The sequence below is a fragment of the Oncorhynchus mykiss genome, chromosome 15 (assembly GCF_057628025.1).
Source record: "Oncorhynchus mykiss isolate SJ-2025 chromosome 15, ASM5762802v1, whole genome shotgun sequence".
Taxonomy (NCBI): Eukaryota; Metazoa; Chordata; class Actinopteri; order Salmoniformes; family Salmonidae; genus Oncorhynchus; species Oncorhynchus mykiss.
Window position 1 is genome coordinate 65,840,984 of NC_143036.1, and position 27,931 is coordinate 65,868,914.

General features: G+C 43.6%; 1 protein-coding gene across 13 annotated transcripts in view; it reads left to right on the forward strand.

Annotated features, from left to right (window-relative positions):
* LOC110490567 (ankyrin repeat and sterile alpha motif domain-containing protein 1B) overlaps positions 1 to 27,931 on the forward strand; it is a 352,871-nt gene that overhangs the window by 165,033 nt on the left and 159,907 nt on the right. For 7 of the 13 annotated variants that reach the window (XM_090200869.1, XM_090200870.1, XM_090200871.1 and 4 more), the window contains one exon: positions 26,438 to 26,591. The exons of 1 other annotated variant lie outside the window; for it this stretch is intronic. In XM_090200869.1, the coding sequence (XP_090056995.1) occupies positions 26,438 to 26,591 (154 nt within the window). Of the gene's footprint in view, positions 1 to 22,872; positions 23,139 to 26,437; positions 26,592 to 27,931 lie in introns of those variants that run through there. 5 more of the 13 variants (XM_090200867.1, XM_090200868.1, XM_090200863.1 and 2 more) reach the window with 4 other exon arrangements.

Here is a 27,931-nt window from a genome sequence, read left to right on the forward strand (position 1 = left end):
TCACACAGACGTGGATCCTCTGTCCTCTCCATGTGAACGCAGATGCCATGACAACCAAGGACCACTTTAGGTGTGTGTGTGTGGGTGTGTTTGGTAAAGTGGTGCAGGGTTCCTTCAGCTGAAAGTACGACGTCTTAGATGGAAACAAAGTATGAACTTTTTCACTGTGGAGCCCCTGCAGAGAGAACGATGGAGAGGGAGGGGGAGAGGGAGTGGGAGAGAGGGGGAGAGGGAGTGGGAGAGAGGGAGAGAGGGAAGGCAAAGGGTCCACACGGTTGCTAGGCAACACAGAAATTCATAAAGTAGCAGGCGTGGGATATCCGCCCACTACAACCATTGACAAATCTGTACCAGATCAGGTCAGGTGCGTCAGAGCACTGCGCAATAACAGACACACACGCATACGGAAACGCACACCCACACACATACGCACAGGGCTGCACGGCTGTACGCACGCAAATTGGGCCTAGTGCTCCCGAATGGTGCAGCGGTCTAAGGCACTGCATCACAGTGCTAGAGGCATCACTACAGACACCCTAGTTCAAATACGGGCTGTATCACAACCGGCCGTGATTGAGAGTCCCATAGGGCTGCGCACCATTGGTTCGGCATTGTCCGGGTTGGACCGGTGCAGGCCGTCATTGTAATTAAGAATGTATTCTTAACTGACTTGCCTAGTTAAATAAAGGTTCAATTCAACAACAACAAAATACAGTGCAGGTTGGGAGAATCCAGAGTAAATGAATGGAGCTGGAAGGGTGTGTGTCCAATGCTGCAGTCATAGTAAGCTGTAGTGTCCAATGCTGCAGTCATAGTAAGCTGTAGTGACCAATGCTGCAGTCATAGTAAGCTGTAGTGTCCAATGCTGCAGTCATAGTAAGCTGTAGTGTCCAATGCTGCAGTCATAGTAAGCTGTAGTGTCCAATGCTGCAGTCATAGTAAGCTGTAGTGACCAATGCTGCAGTCATAGTAAGCTGTAGTGACCAATGCTGCAGTCATAGTAAGCTGTAGTGTCCAATGCTGCAGTCATAGTAAGCTGTAGTGACCAATGCTGCAGTCATAGTAAGCTGTAGTGACCAATGCTGCAGTCATAGTAAGCTGTAGTGACCAATGCTGCAGTCATAGTAAGCTGTAGTGTCCAATGCTGCAGTCATAGTAAGCTGTAGTGACCAATGCTGCAGTCATAGTAAGCTGTAGTGACCAATGCTGCAGTCATAGTAAGCTGTAGTGTCCAATGCTGTAGTCATAGTAAGCTGTAGTGTCCAATGCTGCAGTCATAGTAAGCTGTAGTGACCAATGCTGTAGTCATAGTAAGCTGTAGTGACCAATGCTGCAGTCATAGTAAGCTGTAGTGTCCAATGCTGCAGTCATAGTAAGCTGTAGTGACCAATGCTGTAGTCATAGTAAGCTGTAGTGTCCAATGCTGCAGTCATAGTAAGCTGTAGTGTCCAATGCTGTAGTCATAGTAAGCTGTAGTGTCCAATGCTGCAGTCATAGTAAGCTGTAGTGACCAATGCTGCAGTCATAGTAAGCTGTAGTGTCCAATGCTGCAGTCATAGTAAGCTGTAGTGACCAATGCTGCAGTCATAGTAAGCTGTAGTGACCAATGCTGCAGTCATAGTAAGCTGTAGTGACCAATGCTGCAGTCATTGTAAGCTGTAGTGACCAATGCTGCAGTCATAGTAAGCTGTAGTGTCCAATGCTGCAGTCATAGTAAGCTGTAGTGACCAATACTGCAGTCATAGTAAGCTGTAGTGACCAATGCTGTAGTCATAGTAAGCTGTAGTGTCCAATGCTGCAGTCATAGTAAGCTGTAGTGACCAATGCTGCAGTCATAGTAAGCTGTAGTGTCCAATGCTGCAGTCATAGTAAGCTGTAGTGACCAATACTGCAGTCATAGTAAGCTGTAGTGACCAATGCTGTAGTCATAGTAAGCTGTAGTGTCCAATGCTGCAGTCATAGTAAGCTGTAGTGACCAATGCTGCAGTCATAGTAAGCTGTAGTGTCCAATGCTGCAGTCATAGTAAGCTGTAGTGACCAATGCTGCAGTCATAGTAAGCTGTAGTGACCAATGCTGCAGTCATAGTAAGCTGTAGTGACCAATGCTGCAGTCATAGTAAGCTGTAGTGACCAATGCTGCAGTCATAGTAAGCTGTAGTGACCAATGCTGCAGTCATAGTAAGCTGTAGTGACCTTGTCACGCCCTGCCATCCTCTCCTCATCTCGCTAGAACATTCTGCTGACATTGTCAGGCGCTACCCTTGGGATTCTTAGAACCGCTGGGAGTGTGTGTGTGTTTGTGTTTCCCTCAGGGTTGCAGATAACTGTGTCCTCGAGGGGAAAAGAACAGAGGTTCTGGAGGTCTGATAAGAGAGAGAGTCTTGGGGAACAGAGGAAGAGGTGGGGTCAGATGTTTGAGTTTCATATCAGTCATGACCAAGATCAAATTGTTTTGATGAAATATAACGTTGCACTTTGTTCTCATACAGACTTCAATACACTTGAATATGTTACATATGTGACTATTGTTATTTAAATTGGTCATTGAGAAACACCCCCTGGATGTCTTGTGCGATGGTTTGCTCCACAGAACACACTGGTTGGAGTGTTCCAACTAGGTGAAACATCTGCCGATGTGCCCTTGAGCAAGGCACCTAATCCTCTGGATAAGAGTATCTGCTATGTGACTAACGTTACAATGTAAAAGTCATGTAAATGCAGTTGAAGGAAGGCTGTTCAGGAGGTATCGGTGTCCCATGTGGCTCAGAGCATGGCCCCTTCAATGCCAGGGTCGTGGGTTCGATTCCCATGGTATGCACTCACTACTGTAAGTCTCTCTGGATAAGAGCGTCTGCTGAATGACTCAAATGTAAAACATGTAAGATAAGTGGAGATAAGTGTGTGTGTGTTTGTGTGTAATTACATTAGTTTCTCATGGCTAATATTTATGGGAAATGCATTAAGTATCAAACCAAGCTTTCAGACATGGAATGCATTAAGTATCAAATCAAGCTTTCAGACATGGAATGCATTAAGTATCAAATCAAGCTCTCAGACATGGAATGCATTAAGTATCAAATCAAGCTCTCAGACATGGAATGCATTAAGTATCAAACCAAGCTTTCAGACATGGAATGCATTAAGTATCAAATCAAGCTTTCAGACATGGAATGCATTAAGTATCAAACCAAGCTTTCAGACATGGAATGCATTAAGTATCAAATCAAGCTTTCAGACATGGAATGCATTAAGTATCAAATCAAGCTCTCAGACATGGAATGCATTAAGTATCAAATCAAGCTTTCAGACATGGAATGCATTAAGTATCAAATCAAGCTTTCAGACATGGAATGCATCACAATGTGCTTCACAGGAAAAAACTATGAAGATGATAAAAATATATTTACATTACAACAAACATAAGAGGATAAAATATTAAATTAAACTGAATGACTAAAAAGCACCCTAAGGAAAAGCACCCTAAGGAAAAGCACCCTAAGGAAAAGCACCCTAAGGAAAAGCACCCTAAGGAAAAGCACCCTAAGGAAAAGCAAAGCTAAAAAGGTGTGTTTTAAGATCTCTTTTAAATATGTCCAATTTCGGCCTTCCTCAGGTTCTCTGGCAGACTATTCCAGAGGCTGGGGGCATAGTAACTGCCTCTCCATGCCTCTTGGTCCTGGGCTTTGGGATAGTTAAAAGGCCAGTACCAAAGGACCTAAGGGACCTACTGGGTACATAAATTAGATGCATGTCTGACATGTATTGAGGTGCACAATCGTGGATTGATTTACAAACCAATAGAAATGAATTCTAAAACTCACAGGCAGCCAGTACTGAGACCTTAAGACCGGTGTAACGTGTGCTGTCTGTCTGGTCTTGGTCAGTACCCATGCTGCAGCATTCTGTATGTTTTTTACAGTTAACCAATGACTTTCTTGGGTAGGTCAGACAGGAGAGCATTACAGGAGTCAAGTCTGCTTGTAATAAAGCATGGATGAGTCTCTGTATCAGCCTTAGAGAGAAACGGCAAAACCTTGGCAATATTCCTCAGGTGGTAAAACTATATTGGTCACATTCCTAATGTTTGATTCGAAATAGAGTTCAGAATCTATAATAACACCTCGTTTTTAACCTGGTGTTTTATCTGTATTGTCCGTGAATTAAAATGTGCCCCCAGATTTTCTCTCTGTGATTTGGCTCCAAACAATAAGTACCTTGTTCTTGTCTTGATTTAGTTGGAGGAAGTTGTGAGCCATCCAAGTATTTAAATCACTAATACAGTCTAATAAATTATCCGTAGAGCTAAAATCCTCTGGTAACACAGAAATATAAAATTGTGTCTGCGTAGCAGTGAAAATCAATGCTGTTCTTTCTGATAATGCTGCCAAGGGGTAACATATATAACCTGAACAGTACCAGACCCAAAATCGAACGTTGTGGAACGCCACAACTCTCGACTGGTTAAATAGGTCTTAAAGAGGTCCTAAAGGACAGAGAGCTGTTTGGCATCTGTGTTGGCTTTAAGATATTTTACCTCTTTAACTAAGGCTGTCTCTGTGCTATGGTGGGCCCGAATACCACATTGGGTTAAAAAAAAATTGCTGTTTGAAAACCAATTTCTTAAGAACTTTACTTAAGAATGGAAGGTTGGAGATTGGCTGAAAATTGCTGAGAGCTGAAGAATCTAGATTACTTTTCTTCAGAAGGGGTTTCACCATAGCAGTTATTACTGCAGTGGGGAAAGTGCCTGTGATTAACAATTGCTTTCACTTATTCACATATGCAATTAAAAACTGTTTTGAAAAAGGTGGTGGGGATAGGATAGAGAAGGCAGGTAGAAGGCTCAAGTTGTGATATCACTTTCCTGAGCATGTCTGTGTCAACCAGGGAAAATAAATCCATAGTGCCTTTGCGTGGTAGTCTAGGGCACATATCAAAACTTATCATCAGGTCTTGCTGGACTGACAAACATTAGGCTGGGTATCTCTGAAATATGCCGCAAACTCTTCACATTTAGATGTAGAGGAAAGTTCACATAGGTTTGCGAGGGTAGGATTTATCAGGCCATCAATGGTCAGGAAGAGCACTGTCTAATTATTCAGATTAATAGTGATCAAGTTAGAGAAATGAGCCCGTCTGGCATTTCTAATTGCCTTGTTATACATGCCAAGACGCTCTCTCAGAATATCATAAAGGACCTGCAACTTTGACTTTCTCCACTTCCGCTCAATTAAATGTATTCGTTTCCTCCCTCATCTCAGTTTGGATGAGGCCTTTTTCAACTTTACTGGAGCTATGGCATCAATGGTTGCCTTTTAATTTGCTATTAAAGTTATCAGAAGAAGAAGGCAGAATAGGTGGTGGAGTATTGTTCATACACTCAATAACATCTGTATCAATGTCAGAGGTAAGATAGTACTTCTTAATAATGCGTTCAGTATTACACTGCGCTATGGGCAACAAGGTACTAAAAAACATGGAGTGGTGATCAGATAAAGCAACATCACCAATAGAGGATATGTCAATAGAAAGCCCCTTGGTAATAACCAGGTCCAGAGTGTGGTCGCGGTTATGGGTGGGCCCAGTAGAAAGCCCCTTGGTAATAACCAGGTCCAGAGTGTGGTCGCGGTTATGGGTGGGCCCAGTAGAAAGCCCCTTGGTAATAACCAGGTCCAGATTATGGCTGTGGTTATGGGTGTGCCCAGTAGAAAGCCCCTTGGTAATAACCAGGTCCAGAGTGTTGTCGCGGTTATGGGTGAGCCCGGTAACATGTTAGATAAAGTCCATAGAGTTCAAAAGATGAATATTTTTGATGGCCTTGGGGTCAGTCTCTTAGTCAACATGAAAATTAAAATCGCCCAACACAATGATTTTATCATAGTTCTCAAGGACAATAGAGAATAGTTCAGAGAAATCAGTAAAGATAGTCGGGCTGTACTTTGGTGGCCTCTACATGTAACTGATGCCAGCAGTAGAATCAGATTTACAAAACAGGTAAAAATACACCTAATGGAGCAGCGGGGACTGTGAAGAGACACACACGCAGGAACAGCTTGGGGCGGCAGGTAGCCTAGTGGTTAGTGCATTGGGCCAGTAACTGAAAGGTTGCTAGATCGAATCCCCGAGCAGACAAGGTAAAAAAAATATGTTGTTCTGCCCCTGAACAAGGCAGTTAACCCACTGTTCCTAGGCCGTCATTGAAAATAAGAACTTGTTCTGTTACGGAGGTGGTCCCTGCACAGGGACAGCTCAGCGGAAATTTCAGAGCGCCACCTATAGTACTCGAGTATAGTACTCGATAAATCTCAAACTTTCATAAAAATACACATGCAAGGTACTGAATTAAAGCTACACTCATTGTGAATCTAGCCACCAAGTCAGATTTGTAAAATGCTTTTCGGCGAAAGCATGAGAAGCTATTATCTGATAGCATGCACCCCCCAAAAATACCTGCACGACACGTAAACAACAGATTTTGCGGTAGTCGGCGCTACCCAAAACGCAGAAATAAAATATAAAACATTCATTACCTTGGACGAGCTTCTTTGTTGGCACTCCTATATGTCCCATAAACATCACAATTGGGTCTTTTTCCCGATTAAATCCGTCATTGTATACCCAAAATGTCATTTGCTGAAGGCCAGTCTGATGCTGCAAAAAGCCCATTTACAAGACGCAACGTCACTTTTTAAAATTACAAAAGTCGCCTATAAACTTTTACAAATCACTTCAAACGACTTTTCTAAACCAACTTTAGGTATTAATAAACGTTAATGATGTATCAAATTGATCACGGGGCGATCTGTATTCGATAGCAGCAAGTCTGGAAATCATCGTCCATTTTTTCAGTTTCACAACATACTGTGGTGCGCCTCAAGAAAGGAGGGGCTTATTCGTGTTGTAACCAAGGATAAATAAGTCAGAAAATGACAGCAATGGCGACATCGTGTGGAGGCGGTAGGCGTTTACAGGGGGTCCTCATTTATTTTAGGTCGCCTTAAACAATACATTGAATGGCGGACAAATATTTTTTTTGTGTTTTTGGTAAACAGTTTTACCAGGGATTTTTACTCCTAAACGAGTTCTGTTATAGCCACAGACCCGATTTAACCAGTTTTAGAGACTTCAGAGTGTTTTCTATCCACACATACTTATCATATGCATATACTATATTCCTGGCATGAGTAGCAGGACTTTGAAATGTTGTGCGATGTTTAACAAAAAGCTGCGAAAATTCACATCATCCATAACAGGTTATTAACTGACTTGCTTGGTTAAATAAAAAATAAAACCAAATGACCAACCATTTCTGTGGGAGTTCATATGTTTTCTAAGTCCTCTGTTGCTTTTTCTGACAGGGAGGACTGGATCAGTACCAGACCCTGTCTGCCAGTCTCTAAAACAGTTTGATGTTGCTAGGACTGGAGCACTACCAGACCCTGTCTGTCAATCTCTAAAACAGTTTGATGTTGCTGGGACTGGAGCACTACCAGACCCTGTCTGTCAGGGAGCTAACATTAATGATATGCATGTCAATCTCTCATGGCTCAAAGTGGAGGAGAGATTGACTTCTTCACTACTTGTTTTTGTAAGAGATGTTGACAAGCTGAATGCACCGAGGTGTCTGTTTTAAACTACTAGCATACAGCTCGGACACCCATGCATACCCAACAAGACATGACACAAGGTCTCTTTACAGTCCAGAACAGACTATGGGATGCGCACAGCACTAGATAGAGCCATGACTACATGGAACTCTATTCCACATTAGGTGGAATGCAGATGCCAGCAGTATAATCAGATTTCAAAAACAGGTCAAAATACACCTAATGGAACAGCGGGGACTGTGAAGAGACACACACAGGAACAGATACAGATACACTCATACACACACAAGCTCTAGCACATGCACTCTACACACACGTGCATAGTAATATTGTTGTATTGTGGTGTTATACAAGTTGTATTGTTGATATGTAGTGGTGTAAAAATGTTAAATGATGTACTGTTTTATCTTTTCTTTAATAAGTGTCTTAATGTGTTTGGACCCCAGGAAGAGCAGCTGCTGCCTTTTCAACAGTTAATGGGATCCCTAATACATACAAGTACAGCTTTGCTATAGGATGCATTTAAAACTGAGTTACAGCAAGGTCGGTGTACATAGAAAGCAAGTTTCCTTTTCTCTCAGCCGAGCTAGCAGCCAGAGGATCTCTTCCCTGAGATGCTTGATGGTGGTACATTTAGGGCAGACAAATCCCTGTCCATTTTCAAGTTCCACCTGATCTGCATCTTGTGGAAATCATTTTCCAGCTGTGGATAAAACCCCTGGTGTGCTAGCACTGCTACCGTTAGCCATCATGAAAACGGAACAGGCTTGCTGCTACTTAACAGGAATCCGGGACACAAACTGATGGGGTCAGCCTTTAGGCCGACCCCGTCATGGAGCCAGTAGAAATACAAACTTTAGCGATTATTAAGAACGATTTCATGTAATCTATTTCATAAAAACAACTAACCGAGTGTGTTCGTGGCCAAAAGTTTGGAGAATGACGCAAATATACATTTTCACAAAGTGAAAATCAATTTGTATGATGGTGATTTGTATATACCCCAGAATGTTATGAAGACTGATCAGATGAATTGCAATTAATTGCAAAGTCCCTCTTTGCCATGCAAATGAACTGAATCCCAAAAAACATTTCCACTGCATTTCATCCCTGACACAAAAGGACCAGCTGACATCATGTCAGTGATTCTCTCGTTAACACAGGTGTGAGTGTTGACGAGGACAAGGCTGGAGATCACTCTGTCATGCTGATTGAGTTCGAATAACAGACTAGAAGCTTCAAAGGAGGGTGGTGCTTGGAATCATTGTTCTTCCTCTGTCAACCATGGTTAGTGCATCTGCACGCACAGTGAGGTGAAGACTTTTGGAGGATGGCCTGGTGTCAAGTAGGGCAGCAAAGAAGCCACTTCTCTCCAGGAAAAATCAGGGACAGACTGGTATTCTGCAAAAGGTACAGTGATTGGACTGCTGAGGACTGGGGTAAATTCATTTTCTCTGATGAATGCCCTTTCAGATTGTTTGGGGCATCTGGAAAAAAGCTTGTCCGGAGAAGACAAGGTGAGCACTACCATCAGTCCTGTGTCATGCCAACAGTAAAGCATCCTGAGACCATGTGGGGTTGCTTCTCAGCCAAGGGAGTGGGCTCACTCACAATTTTACCTAAGTACACAGCCATGAATAAAGAATGGTACCAACACATCCTCCGAGAGCAACTTCTCCAAACCATCAAGGAACAGTTTGGTGATGAACAATGCCCTTTCCAGCCTGATGGAGCACCTTGCCATAAGGCAAAAGTGATAACCAAGTGGCTCTGGGAACAAAACATCGATATTTTGGGTCCATCGCCAGGAAACTCCCCAGACCTTAATCCCATTGAGAACTTGTGGTCAATCCTCAAGAGGCGGGTGGACAAACAAACCCACAAATTCTGACAAACTCCAAGCATTGATTATGCAAGAATGGGCTGCCATCAGTCAGGATGTGGCCCAGAAGTTAATTGACAGCATGCCAGGACAGATTGCAGAGGTCTTGAAAAAGAAGGGTCAACACTGCAAATATTGACTCTTTGCATCAACCTCATGTAATTGTCAATAAAAGCCTTTGACACTTATGAAATGCTTTTAATTATACTTCAGTATTCTATAGTAACATCTGACAAAAATATCTAAAGACACTGAAGCAGTAGACTTTGTGAAACTTAATATTTGTGTCATTCTCAAAACGTTTGGCCACGACTGTAGACAGACACTGTTTTGTTGAGCGCTCTGATGACTTTTCATCAGAAATATGTGATTATGCTTCTTCAGCTCGTATTTATGGTTGATGCATTGTGTGTGTGTGTGTGTGTGTGTGTCCACGCAGGTGGTTGTGAGTTTGTGTGTGCTTATGAGCACACGTTAGTTTGTGTGTATGTGTATGCGTGCTTACCCAAGTGTGTGTCATTACTCTCTCATAATCCAAACGACCAACACAGTTAGTTTATGATTGTGTTACCATCGCTAATGTTTATGTGCAACACTATTTATCTTCCCTGGCATTTCCATGTTAAATATTCATACATTAGCTAATACAGTTAGCATGAAATTGGTTCCCACGGGCTAATCCTTCTAGTCAAGTCAGCATTTTCTCACAACTCACTGTCTACTGCTAAGGTTCGGTCTCGACTGGCGTTGCTAATGTTGGCTATGATGCTATTAGACAACGTAATACAGTATTTGCCTATGTGGGTTCTACTTTGCAATTTCTGTTCATCAGTAATATGCAATTGACTCCAGATAAGTACACTAAGTTTAAATGTGCAGCTCACTTCACCATTTCCAAGATATCCTTCTAGATACCGTACAGTGCCTATAGTAAGTCTACCAGCCTAAATTAGTTCAGAAGTCAAATTTGGCTTAACAAATCACATAAATTATATGGCCTCACTCTGTGTGAAATAATAGTGGTTGACGCGTTTTTTGAATGACTACCCCCCATTCTTTTGTCCCCAAAGCAATATTCAAGGCCGTTGTAGTTTTTTATGGTTAATGTCATCTGTCCTTTAAATTATACATATTTAAATGTTGTAGTTTTGGGGTACAGCAGTGAAAGTGGCATGTTTGGGAACTCTCTCTTCTCTAACCCATCTCTCCTCTCCTAGGCATCCCTGTCTACCTATCTCTCTGTCTCTCTCTGTCTCTCCCTGCCTCTCTCTCTTCTCTCTAACCCATCTCTCCTCTCCTAGGCATCCCTGTCTACCTATCTCTCTGTCTCTCTCTGTCTCTCCCTGCCTCTCTCTCTTCTCTCTAACCCATCTCTCCTCTCCTAGGCATCCCTGTCTACCTATCTCTCTGTCTCTCTCTGTCTCTCCCTGCCTCTCTCTCTTCTCTCTAACCCATCTCTCCTCTCCTAGGCATCCCTGTCTACCTATCTCTCTGTCTCTCTCTGTCTCTCCCTGCCTCTCTCTCTTCTCTCTAACCCATCTCTCCTCTCCTAGGCATCCCTGTCTACCTATCTCTCTGTCTCTCTCTGTCTCTCCCTGCCTCTCTCTCTTCTCTCTAACCCATCTCTCCTCTCCTAGGCATCCCTGTCTACCTATCTCTCTGTCTCTCTCTGTCTCTCCCTGCCTCTCTCTCTTCTCTCTAACCCATCTCTCCTCTCCTAGGCATCCCTGTCTACCTATCTCTCTGTCTCTCTCTGTCTCTCCCTGCCTCTCTCTCTTCTCTCTAACCCATCTCTCCTCTCCTAGGCATCCCTGTCTACCTATCTCTCTGTCAATTCAATTAAATTCAATTCAAGGGCTTTATTGGCATGGGAAACATGTGTTAACATTGCCAAAGCAAGTGAGGTAGATAATATATAAAGTGAATATATAAAGTGAAATAAACAATAAAAATGAACAGTAAACATTACACATACAGAAGTTTCAAAACAATAAAGACATTACAAATGTCATATTATATATATATACAGTGTTTTAACAATGTACAAATGGTTAAAGGACACAAGATAAAATAAATAAGCATAAATATGGGTTGTATTTACAATGGTGTTTGTTCTTCACTGGTTGCCCTTTTCTCGTGGCAACAGGTCACAAATCTTGCTGCTGTGATGGCACACTGTGGAATTTCACCCAGTAGATATGGGAGTTTATCAAAATTGGATTTGTTTTCGAATTCTTTGTGGATCTGTGTAATCTGAGGGAAATATGTCTCTCTAATATGGTCATACATTGGGCAGGAGGTTAGGAAGTGCAGCTCAGTTTCCACCTCATTTTGTGGGCAGTGAGCACATAGCCTGTCTTCTCTTGAGAGCCATGTCTGCCTACGGCGGCCTTTCTCAATAGCAAGGCTATGCTCACTGAGTCTGTACATAGTCAAAGCTTTCCTTAATTTTGGGTCAGTCACAGTGGTCAGGTATTCTGCCGCTGTGTACTCTCTGTGTAGGGCCAAATAGCATTCTAGTTTGCTCTGTTTTTTTGTTAATTCTTTCCAATGTGTCAAGTAATTATCTTTTTGTTTTCTCATGATTTGGTTGGGTCTAATTGTGCTGCTGTCCTGGGGCTCTGTAGGGTGTGTTTGTGTTTGTGAACCGAGCCCCAGGACCAGCTTGCTTAGGGGACTCTTCTCCAGGTTCATCTCTCTGTAGGTGATGGCTTTGTTATGGAAGGTTTGGGAATCGCTTCCTTTTAGGTGGTTATAGAATTTAACGGCTCTTTTCTGGATTTTGATAATTAGTGGGTATCGGCCTAATTCTGCTCTGCATGCATTATTTGGTGTTCTACGTTGTACACAGAGGATATTTTTGCAGAATTCTGCGTGCAGAGTCTCAATTTGGTGTTTGTCCCATTTTGTGAAGTCTTGGTTGGTGTGCGGACCCCAGACCTCACAACCATAAAGGGCAATGGGCTCTATGACTGATTCAAGTATTTTTTGCCAAATCCTAATTGGTATGTTGAAATTTATGTTCCTTTTGATGGCATAGAATGCCCTTCTTGCCTTGTCTCTCAGATCGTTCACAGCTTTGTGGAAGTTACCTATGGCGCTGATGTTTAGGCCAAGGTATGTATAGTTTTTTGTGTGCTCTAGGGCAACAGTGTCTAGATGGAATTTGTATTTGTGGTCCTGGTGACTGGACCTTTTTTGGAACACCATTATTTTGGTCTTACTGAGATTTACTGTCAAGGCCCAGGTCTGACAGAATCTGTACATAAGATCTAGGTACTGCTGTAGGCCCTCCTTGGTTGGGGACAGAAGCACCAGATCATCAGCAAACAGCAGACATTTGACTTCGGATTCTAGTAGGGTGAGGCCGGGTGCTGCAGACTTTTCTAGTGCCCGCGCCAATTCGTTAATATATATGTTGAAGAGGGTGGGGCTCAAGCTGCATCCCTGTCTCACCCCACGACCCTGTGTGAAGAAATTTGTGTGTTTTTTGCCAATTTTAACCGCACACTTGTTGTTTGTGTACATGGATTTTATAATGTCGTATGTTTTACCCCCAACACCACTTTCCATCAGTTTGTATAGCAGACCCTCATGCCACATTGAGTCTAAGGCTTTTTTGAACTCAACAAAGCATGAGAAGACTTTGCCTTTGTTTTGGTTTGTTTGGTTGTCAATTAGGGTGTGCAGGGTGAATACATGGTCTGTTGTACGGTAATTTGGTAAAAAGCCAATTTGACATTTGCTCAGTACATTGTTTTCATTGAGGAAATGTACGAGTCTGCTGTTAATGATAATGCAGGGGATTTTCCCAAGGTTACTGTTGACGCATATTCCACGGTAGTTATTGGGGTCAAATTTGTCTCCACTTTTGTGGATTGGGGTGATCAGTCCTTGGTTCCAAATATTAGGGAAGATGCCAGAGCTAAGGATGATGTTAAAGAGTTGTAGTATAGCCAATTGGAATTTGTTGTCTGTATATTTGATCATGTCATTGAGGATACCATCAACACCACAGGCCTTTTTGGGTTGGAGGGTTTTTATTTTGTCCTGTAACTCATTCAATGTAATTGGAGAATCCAGTGGGTTCTGGTAGTCTTTAATATATGATTCTAAGATCTGTATTTGATCATGTATATGTTTTTGCTCTTTATTCTTTGTTATAGAGCCCAAAAGATTGGAGAAGTGGTTTACCCATACATCTCCATTTTTGATAGATAATTCTTCGTGTTGTTGTTTGTTTAGTGTTTTCCAATTTTCCCAGAAGTGGTTAGAGTCTATGGATTCTTCAATTACATTGAGCTGATTTCTGACATGCTGTTCCTTCTTTTTCCGTAGTGTATTTCTGTATTGTTTTAGTGATTCACCATAGTGAAGGCGTAGACTCAGGTTTTCCAGGTCTCTATGTTTTTGGTTGGACAGGTTTCTCAATTTCTTTCTTAGATTTTTGCATTCTTCATCAAACCATTTGTCATTGTTGTTCATTTTCTTTGGTTTTCTATTTGAGATTTTTAGATTTGATAGGGAAGCTGAGAGGTCAAATATACTGTTAAGATTTTCTACTGACAAGTTTACACCTTCACTATTACAGTGGAACGTTTTACCCAGGAAATTGTCTAAAAGGGATTGAATTTGTTGTTGCCTAATAGTTTTTTGGTAGGTTTCCTTCCATCTATAGCATTTCTTAATGTTACTCAGTTCCTTTGGCTTTGATGCCTCATGATTGAGTGTTGCTCTGTTTAAGTAGACTGTGATTTTGCTGTGGTCTGATAGGGGTGTCAGTGGGCTGACTGTGAACGCTCTGAGAGACTCTGGGTTGAGGTCAGTGATAAAGTTGTCTACAGTGCTACTGCCAAGAGATGAGCTATAGGTGTACCTACCATAGGAGTCCCCTCGAAGCCTACCGTTGACTATGTACATACCCAGCGTGCGACAGAGCTGCAGGAGTTGTGACCCGTTTTTGTTGGTTATTTTGTCATAGTTGTGCCTAGGGGGGCATATGTGGGAGGGAATGCTGTCACCTCCAGGCAGGTGTTTGTCCCCCTGTGTGCTGAGGGTGTCAGGTTCTTTTCCGGTTCTGGCATTTAGGTCGCCACAGACTAGTACATGTCCCTGGGCCTGGAAATGATTGATTTCCCCCTACAGGATGGAGAAGCTGTCTTCATTAAAGTATGGGGATTCTAGTGGGGGGATATAGGTAGCACACAGGAGGACATTTTTCTTAGCATACCCCCTGAGTCCCTTCCTTGCTGTCTCTCTCTTCTCTCTAACCCATCTCTCCTCTCCTAGGCATCCCTCTCTACCTATCTCTCTGTCTCTCTCTTCTCTCTAACCCATCTCTCCTCTCCTAGGCATCCCCGTCTACCTATCTCTGTCTCTCTCTGTCTCTCTCTGTCAAATCAAATCAAATGTATTTATATAGCCCTTCGTACATCAGCTGATATCTCAAAGTGCTGTACAGAAACCCAGTCTAAAACCCCAAACAGCAAGAAATGCAGGTGTAGAAGCACGGTGGCTAGGAAAAACTCCCTAGAAAGGCCAAAACCTAGGAAGAAACCTAGAGAGGAACCAGGTTATGTGGGGTGGCCAGTCCTCTTCTGGCTGTGCCGGGTGGAGATTATAACAGAACATGGCCAAGATGTTCAAATGTTCATAAATGACCAGCATGGTCGAATAATAATAAGGCAGAACAGTTGAAACTGGAGCAGCAGCACGGCCAGGTGGACTGGGGACAGCAAGGAGTCATCCTGTCAGGTAGTCCTGAGGCATGGTCCTAGGGCTCAGGTCCTCCGAGAGAGAGAAAGAGAGAAAGAGAGAATTAGAGAGAGCACACTTAAATTCACACAGGACACCGAATAGGACAGGAGAAGTACTCCAGATATAACAAACTGACCCCAGCCCCCCGACACATAAACTACTGCAGCATAAATACTGGAGGCTGGGACAGGAGGGGTCAGGAGACACTGTGGCCCCATCCGAGGACACCCCCGGACAGGGCCAAACAGGAAGGATATAACCCCACCCACTTTGCCAAAGCACAGCCCCCACACCACTAGAGGGATATATTCAACCACCAACTTACCATCCTGAGACAAGGCTGAGTATAGCCCATAAAGATCTCCGCCACTGTCTCTCTCTTCTCTCTAACCCAACTCTCCTCTCCTAGGCAGCCCCGTCTACCTATCTCTCTGTCTCTCCCTGCCTCTCTCTGCCTCTCTCTCTCTCCATTTCCATCTCTCTCTGGTATGATTTAACAGTTGGACCATACAGCCACTCTACAAAGGTCATAAATTATCTTCCTCTACCACACATACTAAGGGTCCCCACTGTGTCATATATACTGTATTGTCCCTCCTAGAGAGTCATACTGACTGAGTCACCCCAGGCCTTCATAACCAGCTAATATACAACTTGCCATATTTTATGATTCAGCTCTGTTGCTGTGGAATCCAAGTGGAGGCAGAAATCATCTCCTTGGAAAGTGGCATTTCTGCAGTATATAATCTGCATCACATAATTATAGGAATGGCCGCTGGATACTGGTGCTTGGTGTCATCGGAGGGCTGAAGAATAAGTCAGAGACCTACACTAGCTAAACGAGGCCTGAAAAACAAGTTAGAGACCTACACTAGCTAAACAAGGACTGAAAAACAAGTTAGAGACCTACACTAGCTAAACGAGGCCTGAAAAACAAGTTAGAGACCTACACTAGCTAAACGAGGACTGAAAAACAAGTTAGAGATCTACACTAGCTAAACGAGGACTGAAAAACAAGTTAGAGGCCTACACTAGTTAAACGAGGACAGAAGGACAAGTCAGAGATCTACACTAGCTGAACGAGGACAGAAAAACAAGTTTGAAATCTACACTAGTTAAACGAGGACTGAAAAACAAGTTAGAGACCTACACTAGTTAAACGAGGACAGAAGGACAAGTCAGAGACCTACACTAGCTAAACAAGGACTGAAAAACAAGTTTGAGATCTACACTAGTTAAACGAGGACTGAAAAACTAGTTAGAGACCTACACTAGCTAAACGAGGACTGAAAAACAAGTTAGAGACCTACACTAGTTAAACGAGGACAGAGGGACAAGTTAGAGACCTACACTAGCTAGACGAGGACTGAAAAACAAGTTAGAGATCTACACTAGCTAAACGAGGACTGAAAAACAAGTTAGAGACCTACACTGGCTAAACAAGGACTGAAAAACAAGTTAGAGACCTACACTAGTTAAATGAGGACAGAGGGACAAGTCAGAGACCTACACTAGCTAAACGAGGACTGAAAAACAAGTTAGAGACCTACACAAGCTAAACGAGGACTTAACAACAAGTTAGAGACCTACACTAGCTAAACGAGGACTGAAAAACTAGTTAGAGACCTACACTAGCTAAACGAGGACTGAAAAACAAGTTAGAGATCTACACTAGCTAAACGAGGACTGAAAAACAAGTTAGCGGCCTGCACTAGTTAAACAAGGACAGAAGGACAAGTCAGAGACCTACACTAGCTAAACAAGGACTGAAAAACAAGTTTGAGATCTACACTAGTTAAACGAGGACTGAAAAACAAGTTAGAGACCTACACTAGCTAAACGAGGACTGAAAAACAAGTTAGAGACCTACACTAGTTAAACGAGGACAGAGGGACAAGTTAGAGACCTACTCTAGCTAAACGAGGACTGAAAAACAAGTTAGAGATCTACACTAGCTAAACGAGGACTGAAAAACAAGTTAGAGACCTACACTGGCTAAACGAGGACTGAAAAACAAGTTAGAGACCTACACTAGTTAAACGAGGACAGAGGGACAAGTCAGAGACCTACACTAGCTAAACAAGGACAGAGGGACAAGTCAGAGACCTACACTAGCTAAACGAGGCCTGAAAAACAAGTTAGAGACCTACACTAGCTAAACGAGGACTGAAAAACAAGTTAGAGATCTACACTAGCTAAACGAGGACAGAAAAACAAGTTTGAGATCTACACTAGTTAAACGAGGACTGAAAAACAAGTTAGAGACCTACACTAGTTAAACGAGGACAGAAGGACAAGTTAGAGACCTACACTAGCTAAACAAGGACTGAAAAACAAGTTTGAGATCTACACTAGTTAAACGAGGACTGAAAACTAGTTAGAGACCTACACTAGCTAAACGAGGACTGAAAAACAAGTTAGAGACCTACACTAGTTGAACGAGGACAGAGGGACAAGTTAGAGACCTACACTAGCTAAACGAGGACTGAAAAACAAGTTAGAGACCTACACTAGCTAAACGAGGACTGAAAAACAAGTTAGAGACCTACACTAGTTAAACGAGGACAGAGGGACAAGTTAGAGACCTACACTAGCTAAACGAGGACTGAAAAACAAGTTAGAGACCTACACTAGTTAAACGAGGACTGAAAAACAACTTAGAGACCTACACTAGTTAAACAAGGACTGAAAAACCATTTAGAGACCTACATTAGTTAAACGAGGACTGAAAAACAACTTAGAGACCTACACTAGCTAAACGAGGACTGAAAAGCAAGTTAGAGACCTACACTAGTTAAACGAGTACAGAGGGAAAAGTTAGAGACCTACACTAGCTAAACGAGGACTGAAAAAAAAGTAAGAGACCTACACTAGTTAAACGAGTACAGAGGGAAAAGTTAGAGACCTACACTAGCTAAACGAGGACTGAAAAACAAGTTAGAGACCTACACTAGCTAAACGAGGACTGAAAAACAAGTTAGAGACCTACACTAGCTAAACGAGGACTGAAAATCAAGTAAGAGACCTACACTAGTTAAACGAGGACAGAGGGACAAGTTAGAGACCTACACTAGCTAGACGAGGACTGAAAAACAAGTTAGAGATCTACACTAGCTAAACGAGGACTGAAAAACAAGTTAGAGACCTACACTGGCTAAACAAGGACTGAAAAACAAGTTAGAGACCTACACTAGTTAAATGAGGACAGAGGGACAAGTCAGAGACCTACACTAGCTAAACGAGGACTGAAAAACAAGTTAGAGACCTACACAAGCTAAACGAGGACTTAACAACAAGTTAGAGACCTACACTAGCTAAACGAGGACTGAAAAACTAGTTAGAGACCTACACTAGCTAAACGAGGACTGAAAAACAAGTTAGAGATCTACACTAGCTAAACGAGGACTGAAAAACAAGTTAGCGGCCTGCACTAGTTAAACAAGGACAGAAGGACAAGTCAGAGACCTACACTAGCTAAACAAGGACTGAAAAACAAGTTTGAGATCTACACTAGTTAAACGAGGACTGAAAAACAAGTTAGAGACCTACACTAGCTAAACGAGGACTGAAAAACAAGTTAGAGACCTACACTAGTTAAACGAGGACAGAGGGACAAGTTAGAGACCTACTCTAGCTAAACGAGGACTGAAAAACAAGTTAGAGATCTACACTAGCTAAACGAGGACTGAAAAACAAGTTAGAGACCTACACTGGCTAAACGAGGACTGAAAAACAAGTTAGAGACCTACACTAGTTAAACGAGGACAGAGGGACAAGTCAGAGACCTACACTAGCTAAACAAGGACAGAGGGACAAGTCAGAGACCTACACTAGCTAAACGAGGCCTGAAAAACAAGTTAGAGACCTACACTAGCTAAACGAGGACTGAAAAACAAGTTAGAGATCTACACTAGCTAAACGAGGACAGAAAAACAAGTTTGAGATCTACACTAGTTAAACGAGGACTGAAAAACAAGTTAGAGACCTACACTAGTTAAACGAGGACAGAAGGACAAGTTAGAGACCTACACTAGCTAAACAAGGACTGAAAAACAAGTTTGAGATCTACACTAGTTAAACGAGGACTGAAAACTAGTTAGAGACCTACACTAGCTAAACGAGGACTGAAAAACAAGTTAGAGACCTACACTAGTTGAACGAGGACAGAGGGACAAGTTAGAGACCTACACTAGCTAAACGAGGACTGAAAAACAAGTTAGAGACCTACACTAGCTAAACGAGGACTGAAAAACAAGTTAGAGACCTACACTAGTTAAACGAGGACAGAGGGACAAGTTAGAGACCTACACTAGCTAAACGAGGACTGAAAAACAAGTTAGAGACCTACACTAGTTAAACGAGGACTGAAAAACAACTTAGAGACCTACACTAGTTAAACAAGGACTGAAAAACCATTTAGAGACCTACATTAGTTAAACGAGGACTGAAAAACAACTTAGAGACCTACACTAGCTAAACGAGGACTGAAAAGCAAGTTAGAGACCTACACTAGTTAAACGAGTACAGAGGGAAAAGTTAGAGACCTACACTAGCTAAACGAGGACTGAAAAAAAAGTACGAGACCTACACTAGTTAAACGAGTACAGAGGGAAAAGTTAGAGACCTACACTAGCTAAACGAGGACTGAAAAACAAGTTAGAGACCTACACTAGCTAAACGAGGACTGAAAAACAAGTTAGAGACCTACACTAGCTAAACGAGGACTGAAAATCAAGTAAGAGACCTACACTAGTTAAACGAGTACAGAGGGACAAGTCAGAGACCTACACTAGCTAAACGAGGGAGTTGGCAGGTTTTTTTCTGTATAAAGTCATCTATCAATGCGAGATAATCGCTCCCCTAGTATTAGTAGATGCGAGAAAGGACACTAGCCTGGTCCCAGATCTGTTTGTGTTGTCTTATCTGGTTCAGAGTTATGAGAACCAATGATTTGATGTATACTATGTCAATCAATCCACAAGCAGATTTCAGATCAGTGTGATTAGAACCTAATGTGCTCATTGATCAGCGGTAAACATTTTCTCTGGTTCATTTTCTGTATCTCTTGAAGATTTCAGTGCATCACAAACTGTAATATCGAGATTTCGGCTGCTAGACCTTTCTCAAGACACAAATGAAAGGTGAACGTTCACTAGAAAAGTTGATCAGTTGGTTGGAGCACCTGTCTGAGGTTCTGATGAAGAGGCTGTCCTTGATGTACTACTCTGGAGACTGCAGATGTTCCGCGCTCAGATGACTCAACTGGTTGCTATAGTTACGCCTTGTTAATGAAGAGAAGGTGTGTACAGTATGTTCCAGGAGTAATGAATGCCGATGTCATCACTGTGTCCAAATCAGGCAGTTCTATCCTGGGTAGAGCTACGGTGGAACGGATAATTAATTGGTAATTATGATAACTTAACGTTTTCGTATTCACTATTGTCATCGTCGTTGTCATCACCATGACCATCATCATAATTTTTGCACTGAAGTAATGGAAATCAAATAAAATCCCAATAGATCAACAGTCTTGATTCTTCATCCATACTCAGACCTGAATAAGCCCTTACTAACTAACAAAATGACCATACACCTGAGTGATATGGAGCACTCCCCATGGCTGTGTAGCTTGAGGGCCCTGCTCTAGCAGTTTTCTCAAGTCCATGGGGTTAGTAATGGTGCTCAGGGAAACTGTTTCTGGCACCGGCTCTACTCAGGTAGGCCATGTTAGGGAGGTGGAGTAATTTCCTGTAAGGAGAGGATTTCTCCGGGTTGAGCTCAGTAACCTAATGCTGAGGTAGCTGTCCACTGAGTGTAATACCATTCTTAGAGGCTAGCCCTCTCTCTCTCTCTCGCTCTCTTCCCCCCTCTCTCTCCCCCCCTCTCTCTCTCTCTCTCTCCCCCTCCCCCCCCCCCCCCCCCCCACCCCCCGTGTGAGGTCAGGAGCGTTGTGTTGTGGGATGGTCTCAGGGGGACTATTGTCCTCTCATGCCCCGTTCCTCTACAACGGTTCCTGACCCCCGACCCCCTCCTCTAATCAAATATGAGGAAATGCCAGTGAATTACAGCATCCTTCATATCTGCTGCAGTCTGAACTGCAAGGGAAAGAGGAGTGGGTTAGAGAGCACTGTTTGCACAGTGTTCAGGGGACAGAAACCAGGAAGAGTGGGATAGAGAGCACTGTTTGCACAGTGTTCAGGGGACAGAAACCAGGAGGAGTTGGTTAGAGAGCACTGTTTGCACAGTGTTCAGGGGACAGAAACCAGGAGGAGTGGGATAGCGAGCACTGTTTGCACAGTGTTCAGGGGACAGAAACCAGGAGGAGTTGGTTAGAGAGCACAGTGCTCAGGGGACAGAAACCAGGAGGAGTGGGATAGAGAGCACTGTTTGCACAGTGTTCAGGGGACAGAAACCAGGAGGAGTTGGTTAGAGAGCACTGTATGCACAGTGTTCAGGGGACAGAAACCAGGAGGAGTGGGTTAGAGAGCACTGTTTGCACAGTGTTCAGGGGACAGAAACCAGGAGGAGTGGGTTAGAGAGCACTGTTTGCACAGTGCTCAGGGGACAGAAACCAGGAGGAGTGGGTTAGAGAGCACTGTTTGCACAGTGTTCAGGGGACAGAAACCAGGAGGAGTGGGTTAGAGAGCACTGTTTGCACAGTGCTCAGGGGACAGAAACCAGGAGGAGTGGGTTAGAGAGCACTGTTTGCACAGTGCTCAGGGGACAGAAACCAGGAGGAGTGGGATAGAGAGCACTGTTTGCACAGTGCTCAGGGGACAGAAACCAGGAGGAGTTGGTTAGAGAGCACTGTTTGCACAGTGCTCAAGGGACAGAAACCAGGAGGAGTTGGTTAGAGAGCACTGTTTGCACAGTGCTCAGGGGACAGAAACCAGGAGGAGTTGGTTAGAGAGCACTGTTTGCACAGTGCTCAGGGGACAGAAACCAGGAGGAGTTGGTTAGAGAGCACTGTTTGCACAGTGCTCAGGGGACAGAAACCAGGAGGAGTGGGATATGTGGAATGAGAGAGGGAGGAAGAGAGATTGAATGAGAATAGTGGCTGTTCTGTTTTGCTCTTTATTGTTGTATTATTTTGGTCAAGAAATTTAAAAATAAGATGAACTTTTTGAAAAGAGCCTGTAAGTCTGCAAGCACACACACAGAACACAACCTGAGAGATGTCAGTCGGGTCAGAGTCACATGTCCTGCAGGATAGTAGCTCCAGGGACGTGACTGTAGTCACACACACGCGCGCGCACACACACACACACACACACACACACACACACACACACACACACACACACACACACACACACACACACACACACACACACACACACACACACACACACACACACACACACACACACACACACACACACACACACACAGAGAGAGAGAACACACACACACACACACACACACAGAGAGAACACAACCTGAGAGATGTCAGTCGGGTCAGAGTCACATGTCCTGCAGGATAGTAGCTCCAGGGACGTGACTGTAGTATCAACAGATTTCCTATTTGGGTTACCGGCCTCACACACACACACACACACACACACACACACACACACACACACTGCTAAGAGACTCCTAATTAGTGGCCGGAGAAGGACTCTTTTTGTCTGTTCCCTTCCTGTGGCAGACACACAAGTTCCTCTGTGTCCTATCTCTCCACAGATAAAGAGAGAGCGAGGGAGGAGGGGGGAGAGAGAGGGAGGAGAGAGGGAAAGAGAGAGAGCGAGGGGAGAGAGGGAGAGAGAGGGAAAGAGACGTGTGTGTTTAAGACACCGTCTTGTTTGTGTTTGGACATGGAGCTCATTGCATGAACCTACTCAACCTTCTCACCCCCTACACCAGGAAGTGGAGGTGGGATCAACTATTAACAGGTAACACAAACTGCCTTAGCACCTCTGAGTTGACTTGGTATGCAGATGGTGGTGTGGCGTCTCTGGTGCGCCGGCCTTTTACACACTTTCTGATTGAGTGGGAGTCTGGAGAGGTGGGGACTGGGGGACTAAAGTGTCTGGTAGTAGAGAATGGCTCTCGCTTTGAGTTGAACGACTTTTACCTATTTAGATAGAACAAATAGAACAAAATTGTGTTTGAGAGAGAGACAGGGAGACCGAAAAGAGAGGGAGGAAATCCCTGCTTCAAACCCACTTGTAGCATACTTCCTTCCTCTGAACCAGCCCTTTTCTCTAACTCATTTTCCACCCTCCTTTCCTCGGGATTCAGTAAAACTGTTGTAGTTACTCTGAAGTAAGTTGGAGTGTATCCACTAGGCTTTCATCTTTTTCTCTCTCTTTCTCTGGTTCTCTCGGTTCACCGCTGCGTTGCTCTCCTCTGTTTTATTCTCTCCGTAGTAAGTTTGGAGTTCCTCCACTGCCTCTCTCCCTGAGATGGCTGGGTGGATGGGAGAGAGGGAGAGGAGGAGGGAGAGGCTGGGGTGCTGGTGTGTTCTTTACACAGGCAGATGAGTAAACTTGAGGGATGAAGAGGAAAAGAGAGAGAATAAAAAGCCAGAGAGTGGGATATTGGTTTGTAGATGTATGTAAAAAAGTATCTTTCAGAGAGAGAGAGAGAGAAAGACAGAGAGAGAGAACGAGACAGAGAGAGAGAGAGAGAACGAGACAGAGAGAGAGAGAGAGAGAACGTGAAATAAGAACAGACAGAGTGGGATAAAAGTGATGAAAGAGATATTGTGACAGGGAGGGAACATGATGTACATTAGGAAGCCAGAGAGGATAGAGAATGAGAAAAGAGAGAGATGGTTTGATGTGGAGGATAAAGACAGGCATTCCTGTCTTCTCCCTCCGGACCACTGCACCCAGAGATGGGTTGCACAAAGAACCCAAGTTGTCTAATAAGCCCCAGAAGGAGAACCCATGATAGCTCCAGAGAAAGGTTGCGTCCCAATTGGCACCCCGTTTCCTTTATAGTGCACTACTTTTGACCAGGGCACATGCATTAGGGCTCCAGTCAAAAGTAGAGCACTATATATAGGTAATAGGATGCCATTTGGGACACAGTCTCTCTTGAGTTCTTCATCTATCAGGAAATCCCAGTATAAAGGGTGTTGGCTGTAACTGACAAGGGTCACAATTCGCAGGGCCACAGTTTTTGTCTCAAGTTTTTTTATGGAGTGTAATTACTTCTGATGACTGTAAGCATATTGACGTGAAATGTTAACCCATACCATACTATTACTGTCTGAAACCACGTGTGACTTCACCGGCTGGTACTTTGTGTGTGCTAGAGTAATGTGACTCAAATTCAATGGACCTGCTGGTCTTTTGTGTATGTGTGCTTCACATGGTTGTGTGTGTCTGTGCATCACGTGTGTGTGGTTGTATGTGTGTGTGTGTGGTTGTGTGTCTGTGCATCACGTGTGTGTGGTTGTATGTCTGTGCAACATGTGGGTGTGTGAGAAAAGGAGCACACAGACTGAAGTTTTATATTAGCTACTGTAATACGACACATTGAGTAGTGAACGTGTGTGTGTGTGTGTGTGTGTGTGTGTGTGTGTGTGTGTGTGTGTGTGTATACACACGAGACAGATTATCTAGGGAGTGATCATTCAATCAAAGACGATGATTCATCTTCTCTGCATGCGCTCAGTGCGTGATTGATGACCCAGTGGTGTCTGGGTAATGTAGTAGAAACAGCTAACAGGAAGATGAATGGCTGTCGGAGTGAGACAATAAGGCGGAGAGGAGGAGGGAGTTGATAGGGTTCAGGGGAAATTAACACACCAGGGGTGAGTCATGGATAACGCCACGCCCCCATCGCCATGACGATCACACGGCAACCAAATATGGTGGGGTGACCCGGGTGATGTCGCAGTAATGATGATGGAGTGGTGCATTATGGGAAACAGGCATCTATTGCCCATGCGTCTCTGGTGAGAAATGTCTGTCTTTCCTGCACCCTCCATTGCTCACTTTTGTGTTTTCCTTTGGCATGGGTGTACATATGCCACTTAGACAGGGACATTTAGTTCTAAGGGTTTTTCTGTCAGCCCGCTGGGTCTCAACCTTTTCATACTGTCACAGGAATAGAACAACATGAAACTGGTTGCACACAGGACATCAGCCATTTTGGCTCAGTTGCAATGGAGTCATGGAGGGACGATCTTATGGTTTCTTCTATTTTGACTTGAAGGGAGCAACACACAATTTTTCTCAGATACCACACTTGAGGCCGTCATGCTGTCTGGTTTTGCCCTATGTCATGTGACGGGCCAGAGGCCTCAGCGAGGGTGATGGTTATCTCCTCTCAGTAGTAGAGGGGGACCCTGGGATATGTGGTCTCCAGTCTTTCTACTATATCAACATCTGGTTACACAGGGTTATAAAGAAAGAGAGAAGAATAAAACATACTGTCACAGTTTTGCCTATTAGCTTATTTTTTTGTTGCTAAATATTGTCCATAGAGAGCCCTTGATTCTCTATGGAGTAGTAGGTCAGGGCGTGACTAGGGGGTGTTCTAGTATGTCTATTTCTATGTTGGTGCTAATATAGTTCTCAATTAGAGGCAGCTGTTTATCGTTGCCTCTGATTGGGGATCATATTTAGGTAGCCATTTCCCCACCTGGGTTTTGTGGGATATTGTTTGTGTTAAGTTGCCTGTGTGCACGTCATGACTTCACGTTTCGTTGTTTCTGTATTGTTTTGTTTGTTTCACGGAGATTAAAACTATGTGGAACTATACTCACGCTGCGCCTTGGTCCGCTCATTACGACGAATGTGACACTAAATCTGTGTATTTCTGTGTATTTTCTATGTATTTCCTCTCTTTCATTGCTTGTTTTGTTGTTGCAAATCAGTGTATTTCTGTGTATTTCCTCTATCTGGTTGTGCCTGTGCTTATTAAATCAATTGCAGTACAATCAACTCCCTAGATTCAGCAGGGGAGCAGGCCTGAACAGTGTTAGAATGGAACCGTGTCCTTGAGGTGGATGAGTTATGATGATGGGTTGTTTGTGTGATCTGATGGTACCAAGGGCAGTAAACAAACACTGCTGATCCAATGTTCAAGGTTGTACATTGAACATTGGCCGTGCTTGTCAATGTACATACAAACAAATATTCTGTCGTTTCCACACCTGAAACTACCCACAACATTCTCACCACGTTCCTCCCTCTCTCACGCTCTCTCTCTTTCTCTCCCTCCCTCCCCATATCAGGACTCGAAGCGCTCGGCGGAGATCGTACCATCGCCCTCCCTTGACGTGTTCTTACCGGAGGATGAGGACAATCCGTATGAGTCCGTCACCACCGCCGTGACCCGCAAGCCCTGCTCGCTGGACATCGGCCTCTTCAACGCCTGCCCCCTCAACGGTAAGGACACACCCAGACCACCTGTTCAACAACCTCTGTATACTACATTCACCTCCGTCACCGTTGTCAGTACCCGCACTACTGTAGATTTTGAATATATACTACCGGTCACAAGTTTTAGAACACCTACTTATTCAAGGGTTCTTCTTTATTTTTACTATTTTCTGCATTGTAGAATAATAGTGAAGTGACATCAAAACTATGAAATAACACATGGAATCATATAGTCAACGAAAAAGTGTTAAACAAATCAAAATATTTTTTAGATTTTAGATTCTTCAAATAGCCACCCTTTGCCTTGATGACAGATGTGCACTCTTGGCATTTTCTCAACCAGCTTCATGAGGTAGTCACCTGGAATGCATTTCAATTAACAGGTGTGCCTTGGTAATTTGTGGAATTTCTTTACGTCTTAATGCGTTTGAGCCAATCAGGTGTGTCGTGACAAGGTAGGGTCGGTATACAGAAGTTAGCCCTGTTTGATATTATTGCAAGAACAGCTCAAATAAGCAAAGAGAAACGACAGTCCATCATTACTTTAAGACATGAAGGTCAGTCAATACGGAAAATGTCAAGAACTTTTAAAGTTTCTTCAAGTGCAGTCGCAAAAACCATCAAGCGCTATGATGAAACTGGCTCTCATGAGGACCGTCACAGGAAAGGAAGACACAGAGTTAACTCTGCTGCAGAGGATAAGTTCATTAGAGTTAACAGCCTCAGAAATTGCAGCCCAAATAAATGCTTCATAGAGTTCCGTTTGTGTAATTTCATATTTATGACTTCTTCACTATTATTCTACAATGTAGAAATAGTACAAATAAAGAAGAACCCTGGAATGAGTAGGTGTGTTCTAACGTTTGACCGGTACTGTATATAATGAAGTAATTACAGGAACAACGATGGTCATCTCCGTAACTACAGTCACCTCCGTTACCATCGGCCGCAGTTACCCCCGTCACCGCTGTCTGCACCGGCACAGCTATTGGATGTGAATAAAAGAGATCTGGACTGAGTGATGTGTCATACTGTAGGATATCTGGAGATCAAGATTAACCCAAACTGTCTCGCAGTCACCACTCAGCAGCGGGTCCACGTTGTCATTGATACCATATCCGCTCTGTCAGTGTGTGACCCGATGTTTGACGAGGGCATAGAACTCCGTTCAGTTCGAAGCCGTCGCAGCACAGTGCCCAGGGTTCTCATTTTACTCTCTACCAATGCCATGGTGGGCTACACCACGGGTTGTCCTGGCAACTGTGCCTCTACCACAGTAAAAAGGTGGTGAGTCAGCGGTGGGTTGTCATGGTACTGTGGTTGAATTAGTCGTGGTGAGAGTTAGG